General features: G+C 36.3%; 4 protein-coding genes across 5 annotated transcripts in view; 1 reads left to right on the forward strand and 3 right to left on the reverse strand.

Annotated features, from left to right (window-relative positions):
* The window catches only part of LOC115455529 (serine/threonine-protein kinase tricornered), a 44,737-nt gene extending 36,865 nt beyond the window's left edge, over nt 1-7,872 (reverse strand). The window contains exon 1 of one of the 2 annotated variants that reach the window (XM_037443816.1): nt 7,546-7,872. The gene's annotated coding sequence lies outside the window, so the exon portion shown is untranslated. The remainder of the gene's footprint in view (nt 1-7,545) is intronic. The other variant, XM_037443817.1, reaches the window with a different exon arrangement.
* On the forward strand, nt 6,684-9,504 carry LOC119190875. Its single transcript, XM_037444117.1, has 2 exons — nt 6,684-6,689; nt 8,842-9,504. Exons 1-2 carry the CDS (start codon nt 6,684-6,686, stop codon nt 9,502-9,504), a joined length of 669 nt encoding a protein of 222 aa, XP_037300014.1.
* Nucleotides 9,505-9,918: 414 nt separating this feature from the next.
* Nucleotides 9,919-19,813, reverse strand: LOC115455411. Its single transcript, XM_037444118.1, has 10 exons — nt 19,765-19,813; nt 19,478-19,612; nt 18,535-18,767; nt 17,484-17,610; nt 16,777-16,966; nt 16,097-16,226; nt 14,403-14,484; nt 11,381-11,511; nt 10,490-10,580; nt 9,919-10,041 (listed from the first exon to the last, which is right to left on the reverse strand). Exons 1-10 carry the CDS (start codon nt 19,811-19,813, stop codon nt 9,959-9,961), a joined length of 1,251 nt encoding a protein of 416 aa, XP_037300015.1. The 3' UTR covers nt 9,919-9,958.
* A 515-nt stretch (nt 19,814-20,328) lies between these two features.
* The window catches only part of LOC119190876 (Y+L amino acid transporter 1-like), a 10,534-nt gene continuing 4,762 nt past the window's right edge, over nt 20,329-26,100 (reverse strand). The window contains exons 2-7 of the mRNA XM_037444119.1: nt 24,131-24,230; nt 23,662-23,827; nt 23,007-23,207; nt 22,524-22,673; nt 21,199-21,370; nt 20,329-20,502 (exon numbers count right to left, since the gene is read on the reverse strand). Coding sequence (XP_037300016.1) covers nt 20,438-20,502; nt 21,199-21,370; nt 22,524-22,673; nt 23,007-23,207; nt 23,662-23,827; nt 24,131-24,230 — 854 coding nt within the window. The 3' untranslated portion in view covers nt 20,329-20,437. The remainder of the gene's footprint in view (nt 20,503-21,198; nt 21,371-22,523; nt 22,674-23,006; nt 23,208-23,661; nt 23,828-24,130; nt 24,231-26,100) is intronic.

Raw genomic sequence — 26,100 nt, forward strand, 5'->3', positions numbered from 1 at the left:
ATTTGGAATAACGTGCGTAAAGCGTAGCTTATAAAAAAACCGCTAAAACTGAATTACAACATTATATCTCACCCTAAGACATATAGTTCCAGATTAAGTGCAATCAGTATAAGGCGACGAGCTCAGTGGTACGCCATGCACCGAAACTTTCTACGTGTCTTTACTAAAAGGGTAATAAAAATCTGGATATATATAAGCACATAACACAATAGTGAATATTGCATACATATTACATTATCAACTCAATATGAAAATCTATATTAAAATTCGTTCAGCTGTTTTCCGTAAAACGCGAACAAAATTACAGTTATTCTACGTATAGATTGATGTTTAAACGGTAAAAGCATGGCCTGGTGACACACTCAATACTGAGAACAAAAAAATAATACATAATCAACATTTTACCCATTGCAATGTGTGTCAAATGTAAAATGAAAAGTTTGCAACACTGACTCATCATTATAATGACCTTATTTATATTTTACCTGTTAGGTGTATAACAACTTGAACTCACACCTTTTACCATCAACGCTTCAAGATGCTTATGGAAGCTAATCTAAACTTATTTCCGTTACATTAGGGATGGTATGGGAGATAAAAGCAGATATGTCTATTCTGGAAAAGCGTAATTAAAAAACGATACATTCCTTCAAAACAGAATGACGCGAAACGCTATCAATCGAAAAAAAAGAGTGACGAAATCCCTGAGCAGTGCCAAGATGTCTGACTATATTGAAAACCGTGTTCCAGCTCCGAGTAGAGCCTACAACAGCAAGAGTGCCAGACTGATAGCATTTTTTAATAAATATTCCCAATCTTATTCTTCCATTCGGTCGTGAAAATAAAGCAATCAAAACAAATAATTTGTTGACATGTCAAAAAAGCTTTTTCTGATTGGTCTATTTTCGAGAGGGATGGAATAATCGATTAGGATCGTTCATTCTAAACGGCAATGAAAAGATTTAAAAGAGAACAAACCTATCGCCATCACAGCTCATATTTAGCATCCAAATAACCAGATTTTGGATTCATAAAATGCATCCCAATTCTAATTTTTCCACCTGGTAATGAAACCCTCAGCCGTACAGTTTACAGCTTAAGCTGACTCCCACTAGAGCAAAAATTTTAAATAACCGTCAATAAACATCAAAAGAATATCTTAATGTTTTTTTCCACTGCTGGCTATGAGACTCCCATATAAATGTAGGACTAGACCTTGGATTGGTAAGGATTACACAGTAAAAAAATGTTGCAACCAATTTGCTATTGTCTATGAAGTATAAGCAGGCAGACTTGAGCGGAATGTGTGTGTGGAATGGTATCAAGGATCCACAGAAAACCCAAATGTAATAAATAAATAGACTGCCCCCTGATATAATCAGCTTCTCGAAGGACCAATAAGTCCCCTACAGCTTAATTCGCAATACTGTACAACCTTTCCAATGATAGGTATCATTCGATAGTGATGACTGCTGACCAATGACTATCAGGTGACCCCAGGACTCAATCACTCACATTGACATAAAAATAGCAGGATAGGGAAAATCACTGTAATATAAAATACATGAGAAAACGTGTAATTGAAATGTTGTTAAAGTAAAGCCAAGTATGAAGCCATATAAGTGTTTTACGGACCATTGTTAAAATAATTTTATCCATCAGAATACGCAGTTGCATTTTGTAAAATAATGATCTTAAAAATATACTCCATGTTAAGAATAAAAGTGAGCTTTTCAAAATTCAGTATGGTTGTAGTAAGATTTGTTTGTTGAGAGCATTAGGTTGAAATTTATCATACCTATATAGACACAAGCCCTAGTTCAGCAACTATTTGTTGAAGAAACATAACCAGGGGGCTTAACCCACGGAACAGGTTATTATAATACTAAATGCTAGAGCAATTTTAAAGCAACTACCTTTAGAATACATCACTCATAAAGACTTGGAACCATTTCAAATGAATTTAAAATATGTAAAAACAAAAATCTATCAAAATATTATCTTCATAAAATCTGATAACACATTGAACAATTGTTTCTAACATATTGAATAAGAGTTCTGTTAATCCACTTATATAATAATTACATGTCACATGTTAACCGGGAATACCTCTTTGTCTATTTTCATCTTATTAAGAAGCATAATAAAATAATATCCTCACCAACTTCATTATTGAATCAAACAATCCAAATTAAACCAAAAAATGTTATCCAGGTTTCACCCAGTCAATGAATATCCACTGAATCCAGTTTAAATAACAATGTTAATTTTACAAAATCAAATCACATATAGTTTAGGAGTACTCTGATCGTCAATCTTCCTGTCAAACCTGGAATTAGTCACCCGTCACCCTACACCACCTGTCACTTTGTCTACGAGCAATTATAGCGGCGCCGCTCATGACTAACCCCAGTCCAGATATAAACATTGACAATACTTGTACCACATATTATAAGAGTAAGTAGTATGTTATTACTTAAATACAGGTGACTATAATAAAGAAATGAAGGAACTTGTCCGTACAAGTATTCCGTAATAGTGGACAAAATAGCTTATAGCTTTCATAAATAATGTAGTTTCTTATTAGTGACATATTTTTATAATCAGAAAAGTAGCTCCAGAGGTTAGTATGTTCAAAAAAATAGGCAAGAGCTGTGTACTATAGATTTGAATGTTTATTTTTTTTTATTAAGATACAAGATTTGATTAACATAAAATATTCAAGAGCCAATAACATAATATGTAAATGTGAAAAAAGATAAATATTTTGCTACTTGATACAAGGTCTTTGCCTAAAACCATACAGAACCTTGATTTTATGAGTATGAAAAGAAAGATCACTGTATAAAGTGGACTTTGTTAATAAAAAAATAAAAATAACATTGGTACATTTCTTGTCATTTTTTGTATTGATTTAAATCAAAATTAATATTATGCAATATATTTGTGACAGTTAGGTCCTAAAACAAAATTTGAAAAAAACTTTTAACAAAAAATAAAACTGCTTTCAAAAACCACTAAATACCAAAAAATAATTTAAGCTTAGCTATATACTGGTTAACAATTTTAGAGTCAGTGCCTAATAAAAATTAAACATTTTTCGGTTTTTAGTAGCTTATGAAGGCGGTTTTATTTATTGTTAAAAAGTTATTTTTTGCTTTATTTTGTTAGTAATAATCATGAGACCAAATGACAAACGCCCTTTCCAACATAAAAAGAATTTACTAAATCAGTTGATGCCTCTTGGAGGAACTCCTTACTGTTAAGTTGTACCTTCCATCATCAGCTCAGCTACATAAGATGATGATTACTGTTAAGTATGCAATACGGGAACGCTATACTTATAACTACATATATAACAATTACCATACGCAAATACTTACTTGTAATCATATCAGTAATCATATAGTAACTTAAGTAAGTTACTTCATAAAATTTGCGAAAAACGATGTGTGGGCCTATAAAATTTGAGGGTTGCCTTCGATTTCTCCGGGATCCAATCATCAGATCCTGACTTGGTGACTATGGGACCACTTCAGAAGTATCTCCGTTCGAACAAAAAAGAATTTCGAAAAACAGTCTACAAATGGCGGAGTAACAAACATACAAAAAAAAAGAAAAAAACATGCAGTCGAATTGAGAACCTCCTCCTTTTTTGAAGTCGGTTAAAAAGAGCCCAACAACAAGGAAATCTAGAGAATAATTAATATATCCATGGGTTTATGCATGTAACGCATCTCATCATCATCATCACACAGAAAAGTTTTGACAATCGCATTTGGAAATCTATAGGGGAGGTTCATGTTGAGTAGTAGACTTCATGTGACTGATGTCCCCCATGCATACGTGTGCATTTAGTATGAAGAGGTAGAGCACAAGAATTACCTCGGGGATGCCAGTTGTACATGTAGAATCAAAAGCAAAACCTACTTAGTTTGAAAACAGCACACTACTTCAATTTAAAATACAATTACATGTTTGTAGATCAGGGTCAAGATAAATAAACAATATATCATTGTGCTGTTACGCAAAGTAATTAAAAAATTCGCTGCAATCGTGAAGGCATGAATTAAAGCAAAGCAATTTAAGAAACGGTTACCTTTAATGATGTTATTACATGTTACTTCATTTAATGTGGTTAAAAAAGGATTTTTTTTTATTTATATATCACAATATCTATGACAAGACATAAAAAAATAATGATTGAAATATATTTAAGAAATAGGAAGAGTATTGGATGGTACAACTATGATGTCAATACTCTTTCCCTTACACACCTCAATGAATAAATTACTTCAAAATTTGTAGCATAAATATTTGTGCCTATCATATTTAGGATTAAGCTTGGGTAACAAATAAGTGCCCTGTTTTAAAGTGATTATTCTCTTCGTGCTAATAGTAGCATATACATAATATATGTATTGCGATTCACTAGGTCTCATCATTTTTAAGTTGGGTAACACTCGAGTTTTATAACAGGCTGCGCCCTGAATTGACCCCTTATTGTTAAAGCAATAAAGGCAAGTAGAACTCTATAGTTACCCAAGTTGGATCACATGGCATGAACTTATGTGCTGTATAGTCTAAATGTTACAATGATCCCAACATTACTATCACATTATGAGGTGCTGTGGTCTTGCTCTATAAAGCTAGGATAGCGACCACCATCCACCACATTTGTTAAGCCAGGCATGGTGAACAATGTCAGTGTGTCATCAGGAATCAGCCTGTGTATATCAAGTTCACATTAGCCGGCATAGTTGTGTCGACTGTCTAGGGGTAATCTAATCATCTCTCGTCAATTAACATTCTATTGGACCCTGCTCCATCTTTTTTTCTTTCCATCACATGCAGGGAGTCACTTTTCCATTATTATATTAAAAAGAATAAGTCTCTAAAACACTGCAGCGATCCACAGCGTCATTAGTACAACAGCACAATCTATTTAAAAAATCTGATTTATAAATCCCATAAGTTTCTATGAATTACTGGGACAAGAAGTAGCCGACATATGTTTTAATCTATGATATGGTCTATCCATGTGCCAAATTTCATCCAAATTTGTTTCTGCATTTACTTCTTATAACTATGCAAACCTTCACACTAGAAGATTAGATTGAACTTGACAATATGTTTTACTAATGTAATATTCATTACAAAATTGAGAACCTCATTACTGTATTATTATTATGGAAACGCCTATGGTTTCTTCTTTACTAAATCCAAACACAAATAATATCTATTTCATATAATTTAAATATTTGAATCTTCAGACCTGTTTGTTTCAAAGCTGATACAAGTACTCAGCACCAGACATTATATTTTACTATCATGACGCAATATCATAAACTTGCAAAGATATAGTGCAATCACTTATAGATTATACATATAAATACAAAACTGCCTATTCACTTTATTAGATATATTATTTTATTAGAATATGTGGGTAATGTAGAGAAGCTGCCAAAAAGTTGTGCTTTGCCAGGGTCTAATAAGCAATAGAAGTTGAAGCGACCATCATGAGATGAAAGTAAGCTTGCAGTGCTTTGGTAATAGCAATGATTACATAGAGATGTATGCATAACCTAACCATTCATGTTGCTAACATACATTACAAGAAACTCTGTCATATTATTTTATAACTCTGTCATAATTATACTATGCCCGTCTTACATTAAGTGATATCAAATTTTGTGTGATGTTTAGATAAAATAATCTAATTTCTAAGTTGATAGTAAAAAGAACAAAGTGATTTGGCATTTTATGAAGACATTTCAAACTACTGATAAAAATAGCAAGTCATTGTAAAATATGTGTGCAATATAATGTAATGTATGTTAACTTTTTATCTTAGAAGTGATGATTTAAAAATATACATGTTAGGTCAATTAGGGGTTTTAAGGAATTGCGTATTTTGTTCTTAATATAGACAACTAGAAAAAGTTGTTAATGAAATACACTAATTCATTTCATATCACTGAAGTATTTTTACACTGCGATAAAGAGGTATGACTTATAGGTTGTGTTTAGGCCACAATGTTGGGAATTAAAGATCTGATTCTAACTTCTGATCTGATCTGATCGAATTCTTTTGACTATAGACACCTATTATAGACAAGAGTTAGAGTTTATTGTGTTTTCCAGGTACAGACTCTGAGGTGCCTGCTTTTGTCATTCAGATTTATTCCTCTAAGCTATACAAATATAATGTAATCTATATTCTATGAAATGTGTATGTATACACTATTAAGTAATGCATGTCAAGCTATTTTCACAATTTAGCAAATGCTGAACACACATTTCATGTGCAAATTGGTAAACATTCAGCCAAGGTTACCTAGGCACAATAATATGTAATAACTTAATATTTTATTTTTTTTATCTGTTACAACACTGGCTTTCTGTAGATTTGCAACATTGACATAAGTTCTATGCATTTAAAAGTACTAAAAATGTTAATAACATAAATGGTAGATAGAAATTATTTTACAAATATAATACTAACTGTAATTTACTTCGGAATAAGTGTTTTTCTATGAAATACATTAAAGGCTTTGGATTACAGTCAAAATGGCTTATCTATATAATAAATATAAATATTATACAATAATCAATGCAGATTAAGACAATGCCTTGAACATGCCAGTTAGCAAAACATGGAATTTCCCAAAGTTCTATTCACAATGGAGGTGACAAGAAAGGATTTTTTGATTTATCCTCCATAGAGGAAAATGTAATTGCGCAGTCAGATATCACAATATAAGTTTTAGTCATTTCAAACTTGACATTTCCCTTGTTCTGTGACTAAACGAAGGTATGAATGCCCAGATCATCACAAAGTGTCTGTATTAAATGTGGGCTAAATGCATTGGGATTTAATGTACAATAAAAATTTTCAATTCAAATTTCATTGTCTTGAGAAATAAACAGTCAAGCACAAACAAGCACATTGCAAAGTACAATTTATGTAGACAAATAGAAACAGTTATAAACCCTTTCTAAATTGGACAATAAGAACACAAGTTATGCTTTGTTTCCAAATGACAACTGTTTCACCACTTGATATATTGTACACAATGCTTATATTTGGCTCAACTTAATAGACTGTGAACACATGGATTAATCAGAATATTATCTTTGACAAGTAAAAGGCGACTACGCTTTGATATGTTAGTACACTAATAATACATGCCTGGGACACACAATTGGCACTAAAATAAATCAAAGATCTATGTGTTGTTGTCACTGGTTGAATGTTCATACAGAATTACGTGCAAATAGGGGGATATGGCAAAATCATGTCATGGCCCAGCCGCCGCAACCACTCCGAAATTATCGACCGTTTGTGCTCTTATCACAGGCGGTGATGAACAAAACACTTGTCAAAAAACCATCACAAACTATAAATAGATAACGGGTGATTGATTGCTAGACACCGCTGTTCTAATTAACGTAACGGATCACTCCGCGGGCCCGTCGCCTCTATGCGTCACGAAACTGAGGGAAGGCAGCGGACCCTCGGCGACCCCACCGTGGCGTACGTACCTTACTTTGTACTGTGACACGAAAAATGTTGCTCCCTGGCCAGTCACCCGACCACACTAATAAATTAACAGCATAAAAACAACTGCTGGCATCCACTGGATTAGCAAAATCGATAAATTGAACTAAAATTATTACGAGCGTACAGTGTCACTGAACGCTTTCGAAACTGGTGATTTTTGCTCAGTTGACCTCGGCCGACACTCCCGCGCGATAATACCTTTGTTGTATGAGTTACGACAGCGGAATAACGGGATTTTCCATCACCTACCAGACCGAGATTGCACAAAGAAAGATGTCAGGCGAGATTCACAGATGATAAAATATAAATGTTGCACGACGCGCGGTGTTGCCAATGTTGCGTTCGGAAAGTCCATCGGTAACAGATTTCCCCAATGGGAAAACTTATTTTAGTAAAAGCATCGCTAAAATATTATATTTTTAATTTAACATCATGCCTTCTCGTGCGGTTAACGAATTGAAGATATTTTCTAAGCACAGTGAAGATGTAATTAAGTAATCATTTCCTTTTATCCATAAAATAATCTCAGTTCTAAATCACCCTTACTGTAGTACCTATATAAAAAATATTTTACTTTTTGAACATCACCATCTCCATGGTTTGACAGGTCACGTAGTATTAATGATGCAGGGCCGTCTCAAGGCTAATAAAATTACAAAAATGACAATCTTGAAACGTAGGTACAGGATTAAAAATTCAGAGAGGTTGTATTTAATATATTGTTTAATATTAGTAAAGCCTTGAGAGATTAGAATATTGTGCATGACAAAATATATCCAAGTTGCAAAGTGCAGTACCACATACTTTTTAAAGGCATATATCAAAATTATTTAACTTTTTATGCAAACCTTATAATACTGTTAGTCCCTCTTGAGGTAAATTGACTGGTAATATTGACTCGTTAGACTATCTATCACAGAGGTGTTCGTGTAAAACTTTAACCCGAGTCATTGATTTTGTTAGTAAGTAAATGATTGAATTAGTTTAATCATTTGCTTACTAACAAAATTAATAATATTAAAATAAGTATAGATGTATAACATAATATTACGAAAAACACCAAAACATAGACCGAAGGTAGTAGATATATTACTTTTATAATATAATTAACTATTAGTGAGTAATAAGATTTTATCACCGCGACTCATTTTAATATAAGTAAGTATTTAATTGGGAAATGCGGTGACGGAACTAAGCAGCAAAGAGGGGGGAGGGGGGGGGGGGCAGGCGCCTCGCTACCGCCGCATTCACAATTGGTTTAGTAACTACTAAACCAGCACAGAGAGAGAGCCCAGAGATGCGGAGTAACAAGCTCTTTGCCGTTGCTCATTGGCACAGAGGCTGTGGAAAAGGTCCACAAATTTACCTACCTCGGAAGCGTAGTGTCGGAGACTGGAGGAACCGAAGAAGACATCGCTTCGAGAATTGCCAAGTCAAGAGCAATCTACGCACAGCTCCGTCCTGTGTGGCAGTCGCGAAAACTGACCAAGAGAGTTAAACTCAAAATATTCCGGTCCAATGTCAAAACCGTGCTGCTGTACGGATGCGAGACGTGGAAGGTGACAAAGGACATCTCGCACCGACTCCAGGTCTTCGTCAATCGGTGTCTTCGCCGTGTCCTCGATGTTTACTGGCCTGAGAAAATTTCCAACGTAGATCTGTGGAAACGCTGCGGTGAGACTGCGATTGACCAACAAATTAAACGCCGCAAGTGGAAATGGATCGGCCACACGCTCCGAAGGGACCCTGAGCATATACCGAGGCAAGCCCTAGACTGGAATCCCCAAGGAAAGCGGAAACGTGGCCGCCCTAAGCAGACCTGGCGGCGGACCGTCATCGCAGAGGCAAAGAACATCGGGAAGACCTGGAGCGAAATAAAACGCGAAGCTCAAGACCGAGTGGGATGGCGGCGCACTGTGGATGCCCTCTGCCCCATCTAGGGGACATAGGAATATAATGATGAAACCAGCACAACGACACAACTATTAGAACTCCATATATTTGCCCCTACACATCCACAAACTCACAAACTTTTTCACTCTATAATATTAATATAGATTTGGTCATAGGAAATGGATTCATGCCTGCTTATTAAAAGTATTTATAACACTACGTTAAGTAACATAGTATGTCTATGTTGTGATTATAACGGCACTATGTTAAAGACCAATAAACTCATTGTGCCATTTAACTGATGCAAAAAATATACAACGTCAATGAGAGAAATCATAGTACATTTGCACTTTTGTTCTTTATTCCCACGACGTTCTTATGACAATAGGTCATTAGGTTTTTTGGACATTCAATTAAATACCAATGAACATAATAGGACAAGTAGTAGTAATTACAGTAAATGAAACCTCAGTAATAATATCCTTTAATAGCACAACATAATTATAAATTCTTTCCATGTTCAAAGTTGGCTTGGATCTGAGAATCGTGCAAGAATTTATATCCTCCGATATTGGGCTCGCCTCCTGGTAAAAGAAAAAGAAATATATAAAAAAAATACTCTATCAGACTTGTTTAAGTTGACATTGCGTGTTTAAATGTTTCAAGTATAATAAATAGAACACTATAAAAAAGTATATTTTTAACTATACTTCTAAGTAATCAATCTGGAACTCATTATATCGCCAAAGAGGAATCCCTAACCATATATATACAATTATGCTGATTTGAAATGAGTCAATGGAGAGTACCGTCGCTTTATGTTAAGTATAAATTAAGATTCTTTACGCATCTTCAAAATCATCATTCGATTAACGGTTTATCCTGCTCGTGACTAACTTTGAAGCGGCAGACATGGATAAACGAACTATATGTGTTTATCGTTCTGTGTAATGTATAATATGCAATACTGTAGCTAACAAACTAGTGACTATTAGAAAAGATGTCCTATCAATGAATTAGCATTATCCTTACCAGCACCATCGGCAGAGAGGTGAGAGTTCCCTACGATCAAATCTTCGGGCGCACCATCCCTACTATCAGATCTAAAGTTGGCTGGTTGTACCTGTAAGCAGATTTTAACTAAAGCATATATTTATTTATTTACTCTTTCTTGATGACTATCTAATAACTTTTATTATGACAGCACATATAACGCATAGCGTATGAAGAGTCATTGCAGTGTCTTGAGATTTGTGTTAAAATAATATATTCTGTTATATAGTATATAGACATGTTGTGTAATGATTATTGGTATGCGTGAGCGCTCGTTCCAAGTTGCCCGATTTTTATGCAATTATTCGAGTTCCGTTATGTTCCTAAATATTCCTATTACGTCCCTGTATCAATTCCAATGGAATTTACTGTGGATAAATTATGACAAGATTTATGTTAAATATGTCAAATTATATTATGTATGTATGTAGAAAAATGTTAACGCGCCTTTTTATAATTAAGTACGTGTCAAGTATCAAGAAAGGCACGAAACAAGAAAAATGAGAATATGAACATGTGTATAGAAAAATATTAACGCGCCTTTTTATAATTAAGTCCATGTCAAAATATACGAAAAACAAAAATAAAGAATATAATTTATATGTAAATACCAGATCACTAGGTTCTAAAAATAATAATTACATGTTCGTAAAATAACATTTCCTAAACTCCATTTATATATTATGGTCTACATTTCAATGTATACTTCGTATATATATATATATATATATATATATATAGATAGTTAAACTATTTCGAAGATTTTTAAAGACTGGTACCTACTCATCTGAGTAGCTAGTGGTCACTGTCTATTAACATTATTTAGTTATCAGTCACTTATTAATTAAATAAAACAAGGTTAATTCGCACCTGGCCATCATTCCTCATAAGATCGGGAAATACGGAACCTCCTGGGTAACGATTGTAAATACCATTCAGGTTGTAATGAAGATTCATGTCCGGTCCAATGTTAGCTTTTAGCAGTTGCTCCCAGATACCACCTGGAACAAAACGCTGTGGCATAGTAAATTGTATAGGCCGTACGGCATTGTGCCGTTCACCAAATGATGCAGCGACCTGCGAGACTTTAATTTACTGTGAACTCATTCTGAGTAGATCGGATCGTCAACAGTTAAAAATTTAAAACAAAAAACACGTAATCTACATAATATATATAAAAATGAATCCCTATTTCCCTTGGTCACGCTATCACGCGTGAACGGCTGGACCGATTTCACTATTTTTTTTGTTGTGTTTGTTATCGTCAGGGGAAGGTTCTTATGAAAGAAAAAATTTCATAAAATTCGCGGAAACCTAGAAAATTTAAGAAAACTTAACGAAAATATTAATTTTATATAAGTAACTGTCAATTGTTTGAAATAACTGTCAGCGATTGACAGAATGCGCGCTGCAAATTCATAGTTAAGGTGGTAGCTCAAGGTCCATTTTCATACATTTTGTTTCGGCTTTAATCTGGGTAACTAAACAAGTATTGGCAAGTAAAGAATTTAAATTCACGTCTAGTTAGTGATTAGTTCTCGCAGTTGAAAGAAAAATGTAAAATAATTAATAATCATGGATATTTCGGCCTTTAAAATTTAATATGACGAAATTTTAAAGGCAGAAATATCCATGTATGTAGATGAGTATATTAAGAAGGGACAACGTCTGTCGGGCCAAATAGTTGTAAATAGGTATATGTAGATAGATATTGTAACTGTGCCTTGCATATAACCAACACTTTAGTCCTCCCCTTTACCATGCAGACTGCTGTATTCGAAACTTCGCGAGAAAATAATAATATAAATAACCGCGAAAAAATACGAAAAAGACTCTTATTTCAATGAATCCCTTTGAAATAATTTGATTGGTAAATCAAGTGATTTTCAATCTGCTTTCTATCATCAATTGAAACCGTAACCCCGGTATGGTTGGTATTTCGTATTTGTCAATTTTGTTATTCATGCATTTATAAGTTATTGTAATGTTTAAGTCCATAATATCTCAATAATGGACAACGGTCTCCCCAAAATCCTCCCATGGATTTTTAAGTGATTAGATAACAGTTGAATGGTCACCTGCAGGACGCTAATAGTTTGATTGTTTGAAGTGCATAAATTCTCTTCGGTAATAATCAGGCGCCTATTTATCATCATTTCAATGAACAGTATATTAACACAAATACTTATAATAATTAAGTACACAATCAATGAAACGTGCTCAATTAAGCTCATACTTTCAGCCATAAGGGAGAAGCAGAGATACTATCAGTGCCGAATTTTTATTTTTATGAGTGTAGGCCACTTTATTACCGTCGCCCCATGTAGGTAGGTTTATGTATGTATGTAGGTTGCTAAAATAATTAATAATTTTCAATTTGTTTGTATTATAGAAGGCACTAAAGTTAAATAATAATATCAGCCCTGTATTATATACTTGCCCACTGCTGAGCACGGGCCTCCTCTACTACTGAGAGGGATTAGGCCTTAGTCCACCACGCTGGCCTAGTGCGGATTGGTAAACTTCACACACCCTCGAAATTCATATAGAGAACTTCTCGGATGTGCAGGTTTCCTCACGTTGTTTTCTTTCACCGTTAAAGCGAACGATAAATTCACAAAGAATACACACATGATTTTTTTTTGAAAAGTCAGAGGTGTGTGCCCTTGGGATTAGAACCTGCGGACATTCGTCTCGGCAGTCCGTTCCACATACAACTAGGCTATCGCCGCTTAAGTTAAAGTTAAATAAACGAATGATTAATTAAATCGAGTGAGCGTCCTCTGAAATCTGCTGCCCATAGGTCGCGCCCTATACGGTCTATTTACAAATGCAGGATTGGAACTATATACAGCAACCCTCTACTTTTGGTCCGTACTAATTCGATTTGACAAAAAACAGAAAAACACAAGACTATAAAATATTGCCAATACAAGGCTATCTAATACTTCCACTATACTATATCCGTGCTGAACTGGTTATCGTACGTTAAGCGGCTACCTCATGGAGTTATCAATCGGCATTTTTAATATGTGATTAACTTATTAATTTGAAACGACATGACAATGATTAGTTATGATAATGTTGTAATCTTCACTATTATTAGGAGCTAACGTTTATAAATATGGATTTAGGGGTTATTTAGAAGAGCTGATATCCTTTTCAAAATTCTATCGCTAATTACCAACGGCGCGAACAGCTATTTGTTGTGTTACCCCGGACAATCATACCACGTCTTCTCTCGCTTCCTCTGAACATAAATATCATTTACCAAAGCAAGACAAAATACTTAATGACTATAATTACTATTAGAGGTATACCTATAACGTTTATTAGTAACCAATCAGTGAATAATCACAATTTTCTAGTACTGACTGTAAACCGACTTATCATACAACATTCTACGAAAGTTGTTCGTTAGTAACTTCAAAAAAATCAGTTTAGTGTCCAGTTGTTACGAAATTGGTTCGTTTGCCAAACCTCCTAGGTAATTGTCTCATTGGTTTATTTGGCATGCGAGGCATGGGAATATGTGTTATAAAGCGTCACGCAGACGTTGAAGCAACCGTCAGTTTCAAAGTTGTATATCAAGGTCGCGGGCCGTAGAAAGAGGCACGAATACTGCAAGCGCCATTATACTTTTCTATGACTTAATATGTAAATGATTCCAAGCAATTCCGTGCGACCGACCGCAGCACCACTTACTTATCAGTAGGACCCATTCTCAAAAGTAGTGAAATATCAAGTCGTAGTCGCAGCTTGGGTAGTTATGACTCAGCTAGGAGTGGTAAAGGCGACCAAAAGAAACAATTCAGTCTGCGGTTCGTCTGGGATTTTTACATTCACATTTAACGGGACCGAGGGGCGTCTGCGTGATGCCTAATACACTTACCTTTATCTATTGACAAAATAGGCCGATTGGACTGCCACGGGTACTCGCCGTGCGCTTGGAAGTATATTGCGTATGTGGACAACTGAAACAAATAATGCTTATATGGATTTAATTAGGTTTTACTTCTTTGGTAAGTCCAACTGGGTAATCATACCGCTTAGCCCTAGTCGCACAACAAGCAGCATTTTTTTATTTCAAACTAGCTTTTGCTCGCGGCTTCGCCCGCGTGAAGGAGTTTTCCGGGATAAAAGTCCCACTATATATTTTCCCGGGATAGTAGCCTATAACCTTCCCAGGGTCTTATACTATCTCCATACCAGATTTTGCTTTCTTATACCACGTCTTATGTCACGTCCCGTTCCCTTGGGAACGGAATAAAAAGTATCCTATGTCCGTTTCCTGGTTCTAAGCTACCTCTCCACCAACTTTCAGCCAAATCGGTTCATCCGTTCTTGAGTTATAAATAGTGTAAGTAACACGACTTTCTTTTATATATATATATAGATATGTAGAAGTGAATGTTGCCAAAATTACTGAAGCAAAGTTCAGATCGGTAGTTTAGTGTTGCGTTGCGTATGGACAGCACCTTATTGAGCAATATGTGATAGATTGTGTCTCAATATGACGTACGAAGTGTGGTGTCTCATGATTTATGTACAGTCGCGACGCTTACAACCAGATTGGTTATTGGTTATGGGCTCCTTTTTGCCTCACTAAGCCTTTAAAGTAGTGGGGCCATTGTGCGTGACGTTCATGCTGGTTACACACGGGCAGGCCTACAACCAGATAAGAATCTCCTTGCAAAATGAGACATGCAGGGTAGAAGCCATCGTAAGGCTAGACGGGGCAGTGCACCGTGGCCCCCGAGACTAGGGGCTCCCCGTTAATCTGACCAGTGACCTATTTCTTTAGCTCACCATCCTGCAAAATCTGACAAGCATTGGTAGTTTTATTGGGGACTTTGACTATTTTGTAAACAGTTTGGGAAGGCGTTTTATTCTATACCGGAATCCTTGACTACCTACGCCGCTGGAGTGATGGTGATATCTTGCAGACCAGTTAAAGTTTGGCCCCCTTAACAGAAAAATAGGTTAACGTAAAGCGGATTACATTTAATGAAACGGATGCCGATAAACGATTTTGCGATTATTCTAATCTGGCTTACACACAGTATTAAAAATTCCCATTTAATCAGGCAATCTAAATCTAGGAAATCCATGCTCATCCGAAGGTCTTTCGTACGTGAAAAGCGATCGACCGCAAATAAACAGTAGATACACCATCCAACACCGTTCATTACTAAGTATTGTTTGGTATTCCACTGCGCTCACCATCCTGAGACGTGAGATGTTAAGTCTCATTATGTCCAGTAGTTACACTGGGTATAATGTCCTTCAAACCGAAGACAACAGTGACTACACACTGCTGCTTGACGGCAGAAATAGATATTGCACAGGTACCTACCCAGGCGGACTCTCATATATGAGAGACCTACCACCATTAAAATGACGTATGACAAGGAAGATTCCCAGAAATGAAACACACCTAGCTTCTTTTCTCTTGATTGGCGGCTGCGCTGCTTTGATGCTTCTAGTATTGCAAATGCTTATGGGCAATGAATATCATTATACATCGGGTCGTATAATTTATCCTTCTAACCTGTTGGTCGACTGCTCATAAATAATTAAAATAACCTGGGTGTAGTAGAGTGATAGCCAATACTTCCCGCCGTGTCCAACAAACGCCGTCTCGTTGGCATCCATCAGAGCAGCTGGCAGCTCCTGATGAAGCATCTCAGGAGAAATGCGGAGGTTGCAGCCATACCTAATGGCAAAAAAAATTAATATTATTAATCATAGTCATGTTTATCACACTATCCTATTGAGAATGAGTTGTGAAAAGACGGGTTGAATATTTGTTCATCATTCTCTCCTAATTAGGGTTGGTAGTTTCCTCTACCTTCAAAGTTCTTAAGAAGAATTAAGGTACTCATAACGTTTTCCTTTTCTTTTCCTGGCTCGCTTTTGTACTGAGAAAACGCTGCAATATTACCAAACCGTCCCTGCGATAAAGATTAATCGATATTCATCGATGTTACATAAAAATCAGTGCTTAGTACGATAACATCGCAAGGATCAAGTATCGTAAATATTTTCCCGGAGGTAAAAAGTACCCTACAGCAATCAGTAGTGTAGTTTCCTAATACTGAAAAACATTTCAGAATCGGTTTAGTAGTTCCTGAGATTAGCGCGTTCAAACAAACAAAATCACAGCTATATAATATTTGTATAGATTGAATTCATCAGAGTTATTTAAGTACAATCTGATCAATCGAATTCCTGAAAACTTTCGAACAAACATATTTTATCATTACCAATCTGGACACGCTTTTAGAATGTCGTACGGTGCTCTGTAGTACTCAGCTCTTCTGACGACCGGGTTCCGTATGTTGAACCTCTCGTTAGGGTCCGTCAAGTTAACGCGTTTGATCTTGATGTCTCTTCTTTCACAGATGTAGTCGTAGTGGAACTTCGGAACCGATTCTCCTCTTGCACAATATGTTTCTGGAATATTCTATATATCATTCTTCGAAAAATGTGAGTATGAAGGTGTATGTGTTTTCAAAGTAATGCTTTTACTACAACTTTACAAGGTATTAAAGAAAAACAATTTGGAATGGTTAAATTGTTCCCCGGCTGTGTTATGTACTACATATATTATGCTCTATGAAACGGTAGATCCTGGGAGGGATATTCACTTTGCGTATTTTTTGCTTCTTATAAAATTTGTTAACACTTCGCACCGGTCTTTCTTAGACAATTTATCTGGTATTGTAGTTTGCTTGGTCCCATTTTTCTTATCTAAAATGGAGTCGAAACACACTTTTGATAGATGTTACTATAAGTATTTTACTTTAGTTACTACCGATCGTCTGCTTCAGAGTCCCTCTCAAGGTATCCAGTCCCAGGCAATTATTTAGAAAAAAACACACAAAGCGTTGCTCGGCCACGGTAAAGAACGCAATGTCACCTGATCCCGTCCCATATACGCTGGCACAATATCAAGGATAGCTATACATACTTTTATAAGTTCCATCAACAGTATTCACGGCGGCGTATTTATCGATGCAGTACCTGTATCCCAGTACCGTGGGGTACCTCAAATAGGGTACCTTGCAAGTAAACCTGCCTTCTTGGTACATTGCACCCTGAAACGAAACGTTGAATAATTTGCGACATCCAAAACGCTGGTTACATTATTTTGATAAAAAACAAACTGAATCTTCTAACTACTTTTGTGTTAGGATAGTTCGATCGACGTACCAGGTCGGGTAGCTTTCTGTTTAATAGGATGAGATTTTCAGAGTTTTTAATAATGTCTTACATTCTTTATGCTTATAACTCTCAATCCGACAGTATATAAATTAGATGGTCTTATGAAAATTCTAAGAGATCGCTTCCTATAGGTGGATCTGGAGATTTTTGGGGGAGGCCCATGTTTAGCAGTGGATGATGAAAATTCTTGTACCAAGTCTGTCCAACTAATTCAGCTATTGAGCAAAAATTCACAATTCATCGCGAAGTTCATAGATGTATACCAATCAAGTCAGCTGTGAGCTGAATCTATCGTACATCCAGTTACAATGCACCGGAAAAACTGATTCAACTTCATTAGAGGACTGTCTGCAGAATAGCAATTGGGTCAAATGGTTACTGTTACAAAATAACTATTGCAGGGTTGCCATGTACCGATTTCGCGATTAAAAGACCAGAGGCGATAACCAAGATACCTTTCTCCAATGTCTAACATTAACCTATGTTTAGTAATGATATATCCTAGCGACAAACATATAGTTCGGATATTTCATTCCCATAAAGGTCTCTCATTAAACATCCGCGCTGCAGTATCAGTGAGGCTGGTACTGCAGCAAGAAGCTCCCATTGTTGACACATTGGACATAATTGTGTAATATTTCTTTATTTATTCTGTTTTCTCTGCTTTTACTGTACATGTTATATGGTTATTATTTTTATTTTCTATTAGTGTTAACGATTATAGAAAGGCATCTTGGCTACGGTCTCATGTGTTAGTATTTTTTTTTTATAATAAAAGCATAAATAGCTCTACAGACCTTACAAATAACGCTCCTTCTGCCGGGGGGTCTGGACACTCCACCAAAGCAGTAGGTCCTGGTGCCGTTTATCATGATCTCAGTGACACCAATGTGCGAAACGAGAGTTATGCCGTTGATCCCGGCTAGGGCAAAGCGCTGTAGACCAGCTCTTTTGCGAACTTCGACGTTGTTCTTCATACTCATAGTATTCACTATGGCTTGCCAGCCATACACGAACTCATGCATTGGACCTGAGGAAGGTATCATCTTTACGTGGACTGAATGTATGCGGACTCTGCCTTTTAGTGCCATCATTTTGCGTATTTTATTTGCAAGGACTGTTGGGTTCAGGTGAGCATCGTGGCTGGTGTAATTACTGGAAATTATTATAACTACCAGCTTTTGTGTTGCCTCTCCAATATAGCGGCAGTGGATCGGGATATCTCAGGTTCAACTCCCAGATAATAATTTCTTATGTTATAAGAATGTAATGTAAATAATGTTTAATGTCAATTTTCGGATCCTATACTTAGGTACATGGGTTTAAACAGAATTTGTTTGATACTAAGTCCGTCAAATGAGCTTAACATCAGACAGTTGATCTATCATAAAAACTAAGCGAAAATATTGTTTCTCGGACGTGCTGCAGAAAATGTGCATTGGACGCCACATAAAAGGGAGATATAGGCTGATAGAAGAAGATTATTGCTACTAGCTTTTAATCTGAGATCCCTAGTAAATATCTTTTATAGGATTAAATATGGCTCAGATACCAATTAGGAAAGTTCACCATTCGCTTTGAAGGATAAATAAACAAACAAAAACCGAGAGCTGTTAAAATTTTGATTAAATGTAGCATGCTAAAAAGCACATAAATTTAAAAAAACGTTACAATTAACAAGACCTAGAAACTCCTGGATAATAATGATATAAACGAACTCCCAACATTTCTAGCTCCTACCTATACCAAAGCTGTCTCCGTCGAGGAAGTTGAACATCTCTCCCAAAGAGTCCGGCATGAGACCGGCGATGACGGTGGACACCTGCATGCCCTCGTCAGGTAACATCGGCCCGATCTCGTCAGGCGGGTGGTGAACTCATGCGCCGACTTGTTGGACCACATAACTGCAGCGGGCTTCGCACAAATTGACTGAACACAAAACCATAAAATACTATAGCCAATTAACGCAGTATGATAAATATTTTATTGTTTTTTCTTTAACAAAGGCAATCTAATCATAAACATACTAAATGTGTCACTAGGTAACAACTGTTGCGCGTCATGTTTTGTGGACATCACGGTTGCCAGGTAAATTATACAACAAATGACCAATGGTTCCATAACTGGAAATTAGAAAAACAATGGTTGTACCCCTACTCGTGGTGGGTTCCATAGGGGAGCACTCCAAGGCAAAGTCCGTGATTTACAGGGTGTCCAAAAATAGTATAAAGAGGAGGTCCAGAGATAGAGCACCCTTTGGAGTACCCGAATAACCCCATATGTGTTCCGCGATTTTGTATTTCGAGTTACAATTTATTTTCCGTATTTATGAGAATTTTCGATATGAACAACGAAAAAAACAAGTACCGAGATTTTTTTTGTAACAAAATTTTGATGAGTCCTGCTTTTTTACTTCGAATACTCAATAGTTGTTAGACTAGCGTCTAGCTCGCTTGAAGCTAGTTTTTGAGACATCGAGTATGGCCTGTGTATTCAATATCCGGAAATATATAGTCAATTATCAGGGGGTCGTTCCAAATTAAAAAGAATAAAAATATTACCGAAATTTATTAGATGACGCCAGGATTCTAAATACTATAATAATTACGAAAAAAAATACAAATTAGTTTAAACTATACTAATTTCATAAAAATAATTCAAATTATAGCACGTGATACATATAAGTTCCAATTATGATTATTATAAATCTTCATTTTCTTCGACTGCCGAGAGAAATAATTTCTGACAAAAATGTGTGAACGACACTGAAAAATTAAGAAATATGATTTAACGTTTATAATATTATTTATTATTTATCCGTATTGTATCAACAGCCCGCTCGAACGGTGTAGATTCAGAAACTCGCAGAAACCAAAGTGATATGACTGGTTACTGGTGCTTTTGTGGGAATCCAGAAGCTTTAAAACCTTTTTCTAAAACCGGCAGCGCATTTATAATTCTTTTGGAATTGTGGGAGTGATTAAGGCACTTAACAACAGGAAAGCTACTTCAGCTACCACATCGAGCCGACCAATCATAGCATTTTGCTTTAAAATTACCAGTGTAGGCTGTGTGCGGTGCAACGAGTTGGTAGCGTTTGTACGGTACATCTATTAGATCTCTAAAAGCTCTTCTAGATTGTTTCTTTACCTTGTATGGACACACACTTGCGCAGCTATGTAAATGCGTATCCGTAGTTATACGGGAAGGTTGTGTTACACCATGCCTCCCATATGAATGTGACGGGCGCATTTGTTAACTTAGTACGTCTACATTTTTTTACTATTAACATCTAAATACTCCGTTGTGTATTAACGTACCCTGGAACTTTAGAAATACATAGTTCCTCAGTGCTATCCTTGGAGTTTAATTTTAAGCTTGAGTTAAAAGACTCCCATATGACAACTCAAACTCTACAACCTACTATACCTGGCAAAAAGAACTTGTAAGTATTATCTCACAGGTCATTCTCTGGATTGGTGCTGGGGTGTTCTTTACTAGCACGTAGTACGCCGGCAGCCCCGCCAACGTGATGCAGGCGCCAGATATCACCGCGAACGGCTCGCTGATCACAGGTATCACCAGCAGCATCGAAGTTATCGCCACAAAGATCGATGGCATCCATAATTGCACCTGTTTTAGGCTTGAACGTAAGGTAAGGTTATAATACTTTAAGTTTCTGTGACTTCTAATTCATCCCTCTCAAGGAACATTGGTCAGGAGTCTTTGAGTAAAGTAGCCGTCAGAATTCGAGACGCCGACATATGTCTGGCTCTTTAAAAATCAGCGAAGGGCTCAGGATACTTTAAATGTTAAGGACGAGGGCAAAATATTGTATGTCCTGTGGGTTTACTTGAGCCAGCATTTCTAGACGATTTTAAGCACTTTTTCATTCGACTAGGGTCTTTAATGGGGCAAGACAATTACGGTAAATCAACAAAGTCAGATGCGTACAATCGTACAATGGCTTACTAGTGGACATTACCCTTGGCAATTGAGCAACCCCAAGATATTCGATAATGCGGCGAGTTTGGTTATTAAATCAGTGAAACTGACATAATCGTTCTAATCATCCTTCCAGTGAATAATAACAGTAACTTACATTTTGACCGCTTTGCAAAAAAGCACTATACCTAATTCCAACCATTATCCCCAGAGGCAATTCTTGTGCGCTCAATCTCCAATTATATGGGGCGAAATTTGACGCGGCTCTAGTGACAGTTAAGTGTGTACGCCTCGTGGTTAGAAATACACATTAAGGCCTATAAAAGCTTGCACACATTTCCCCTCCTAATGATTTCTTTTGTTTACGCGAATGTTAGACATTGATATAAAAGTATTTATCGGATTTTATCGCGATTCCCCCTATGACCACGAAATCTGCGAAGTCTTTAAAACGTCGTGAGAAAACTATAATGTAAAAGCCGCGATAAAATCGGAAAAATATTTTTATTTAAATTTCCCTTATTGTTCCTCTTTTCCGAACATCCTATTAAGTACCTAAACTTTCCCCACTCTGCCTTCCCCCATTTCCTTCCTCACTCTCCACCAGGGCCCTGCAGTCGCTAACCTGGGGGATTCCAGTATCCCATTCACAAGATTCCAGCAGTGTAGACTGCAGGGACGCATAAATACAAAAAAATATGAGTTAAAACATCTGATACAGCTGCAAAAATCTTTACAAACATTCAAAACTTTATCAAAATTATATAGTATATCATTTTTTTTATTTCACAATCGCTTATTGTTACTTTTTATAAATAAAAAAGTTTAAAGCAAATAACACCTTAATAGGCCTCGGTAAGTTAGGTTTTTTATGCCGCAACCACAGCACGGCGCTGCAGCAAATGGTGGTGAAGAAGGACTCCACTACTGTGCAGTACGTGATGAGGGACGTCAGATTGTCAGGTATCAGCATCAGTAGTGACAACAGCATCTGAGGACACGAAACAGTTTGAAATCTATCAATTGTGAAGAAGCGAAGTCACTGTAAGATTTTGTGCTCCTCGCCATTTACTTATTACTCTGAAATGCCAGGTATAATTCTTGGGAACGGGGGGAGGGGTTATTTAACCTAGTAATTAACCTTTTCAGAGAATTGAAACCAGACTTTTTTCCACTTGGCATGTTTTACGCAGCATGCTATGTATGCCCCGGTCAGCCGTCAATGTTCGATCTACCTCTTCTATTGCAGTGGAAGGGATTTAATTCTGCTTATGATCAACGAGGAAATTAACTGAGGAATAACTTTAAAAACACTGTAACTCACCAAGAATACCAGTGAAGGCATCGGTGACATACACTTTATGTTTATATGAGCGAGTAACTCTGGCATGTGACCGTTCCTGGCGCCGGCGAAACAAATGCGGGACGACGTCATGATGTTCACCGACAGGCCGCCGAGGGTCGCGATGCAGACCAGCGCAGGCATCACCCACCGCAACCAGCCGAGGATGGCTGTCGCGAAATCCTGCCAAAGTATCATCAAAATCATTACAGGCATTATTACAATCATCCTTCTGTCTTTGCCATGTAGCAGAACTGATTTGTCTTAGTTTTATGATCGCGGCCGCTTGCCTGTCGTTAACCCCCTCCAGGAAATGCCATTAGGGTAATTCACATTGCTATATCCCTAAGGGAATATGTAGAAATGTAAATGACACGCTTCGTTGAGCTCTTTTTTCCTAACCTATTCCCATACCTATTTGAACATTTTATTCTTAAATTACTTATCTAGTAACATATTTTGTTTCAGCGCAATCATCTCCAGTTTCTCTGTTCCTTGCTTTTGAGTCTTTTTAATCATCAAATTCCCCACTAGCTCATTTACCAGCCTATGCTAAACAATACTCGTCCCATTTTTAAATCTAAAACCACGGAAATTAGCCAATCAGTGGATAAAACTAAGAAGAAACACAACTAACAACAGCTATGGCTTCAGTGGTGAGTATATCTTGACCCAGCACAGCTAGGTACGATACATTTGCCATGATGTATATAGCAGTGACCAGCGGTAGGGAAATGTATATCGCGCGCGGCAGGTTCACGAACGGGTCCCGCAATTCCTCAGTCATAAAGTTCAGGTAGTTCCTGGAAGTTATTTTTAACAAATTTTGATGAATAAGATGTTAGACCCATAGGTATATTGGGAACAATTGAATACAAAAATGCATGCAGAACGGCAATACTACTTTGGTATCTACTGTTAACTGTTATGTTGTTATATATAAGTAATGGAATCACGTCTTGCAACTTACAAAGAAGTATTTACTAACATGGATGCTGCCTACTAAAAGCTTTATTAAGGGCTGCATGTGGTCTATTGTCCATGATCAGTCCAAACGCCCAAAATCAACATACTCAAAAAGCACTTAAGGCGTAAAGATCACCCACCAACCAGAATAAGAGAAGATCCCTAGAAAAATTGCGACCGACCAATCGCTGACCGAGGAATTAGTACCAGCCCAGCCGTCTTCGAAATTTTCTAAATGACCTGAAAAAAAATGAATTAGCATAAAAAATAGTTTTTTACAACCGGGTTTTATATTATTTATTTTAACTTAAAATATTCCTTATAATATAATTCACACAGTGTCAGAAATTTAGCTCTGTCAAGGTAGCAGTAGTAACTTAGCAGAATTAAACCAAATATATTTTAGAATTTGTTGCTAATTTGTTGCTAATTAGTTACCACTATTTCGATTTTGTTGCTCAAGCCGTTTAGAAAAAACCGGTCACTGCTATCATGATATCAAGCTAGCATGGACCATAATGAAACTTATACTTATATGATCAGACGTAATGTAGGAATTTGTTGCTAATTTGTTGCTAATTAGTTACCACTATTTCGATTTTTTGCTCAAGCCGTTTAGAAATAAAGCTACCACTGCTATCATGATATCAAGCTAGCATGGACCATAACGAAACTTATACTTATATGATCAGACGTAATGTAGGAATTTGTTGCTAATTTGTTGCTAATTAGTTACCACCATTCCGATTTTTTGCTCAAGCCGTTTGGAAAAAAGCTACCACTGCTATCTTGATATCAAGCTAGCATGGACCCTAACGAAACTTATACTTATATGATCAGACGTAATGTAGGAATTTGTTGCTAATTTGTTGCTAATTAGTTACCACTATTTCGATTTTGTTGCTCAAGCCGTTTAGAAAAAAAAACTACCACTGCTATCTTGATATCAAGCTAGCATGGACACTCACGAAACTTATACTTATATGATCAGACGTAATGTAGGAATTTGTTGCTAATTAGTTACCACTATTTCGATTTTTTTGCTCAAGCCGTTTAGAAAAAAAAGCTACCACTGCTATCTTGATATCAAGCTAGCATGGACCCTATACTTATATGATCAGATGTAATGTAGGAATTTGTTGCTAATTTGTTGCTCATTAGTTACCACTATTTCGATTTTTTGCTCAAGCCGTTTAGAAAAAAGCTACCACTGCTATCTTGATATCAAGCTAGCATGGACCCTACCGAAACTTATTCTTATTTGATCAGACGTAATGTAGGAATTTGTTGCTAATTTGTTGCTAATTAGTTACCACTATTTCGATTTTGTTGCTCAAGCCGTTTAGAAAAACCGGTCACTGCTATCTTGATATCAAGCTAGCATGGACCATAACGAAACTTATATGATCAGACGTAATGTAGGAATTTGTTGCTAATTAGTTACCACTATTTCGATTTTGTTTCTAAATCAGTTTAGAAAAAAAAACTAACACTGATATATTGATATCAAGCTAGCATGGACAATCAAGAAACTTATACTTATATGATCAGACGTAATGTAGGAATTTGTTGCTAATTTGTTGCTAATTAGTTACCACTATTTCGATTTTTTGCTCAAGCCGTTTAGAAAAAAAAGCTACCACTGCTATCTTGATATCAAGCTAGCATGGACCCTAATGAAACTTATACTTATTTGATCAGACGTAATGTAGGAATTTGTTGCTAATTTGTTGCTCATTAGTTACCACTATTTTGATTTTTTTGCTCAAGCCGTTTAGAAAAAAAAGCTACCACTGCTATCTTGATATCAAGCTAGCATGGACCCTAATGAAACTTATACTTATTTGATCAGACGTAATGTAGGAATTTGTTGCTAATTTGTTGCTAATTAGTTACCACTATTTCGATTTTGTTGCTCCAGCCGTTTAGAAAAAAAACCGGTCTGCTATCATGATATCAAGCTAGCATGGACCATAACGAAACTCTATACTTATATGATCAGATGTAATGTAGGAATTTGTTGCTAATTTGTTGCTCATTAGTTACCACTATTTCGATTTTTGCTCAAGCCGTTTAGAAAAAAGAAATACTACCACTGCTATCTTGATAT

The sequence above is a fragment of the Manduca sexta genome, chromosome 27 (assembly GCF_014839805.1).
Source record: "Manduca sexta isolate Smith_Timp_Sample1 chromosome 27, JHU_Msex_v1.0, whole genome shotgun sequence".
Classification (NCBI taxonomy): Eukaryota; Metazoa; Arthropoda; class Insecta; order Lepidoptera; family Sphingidae; genus Manduca; species Manduca sexta.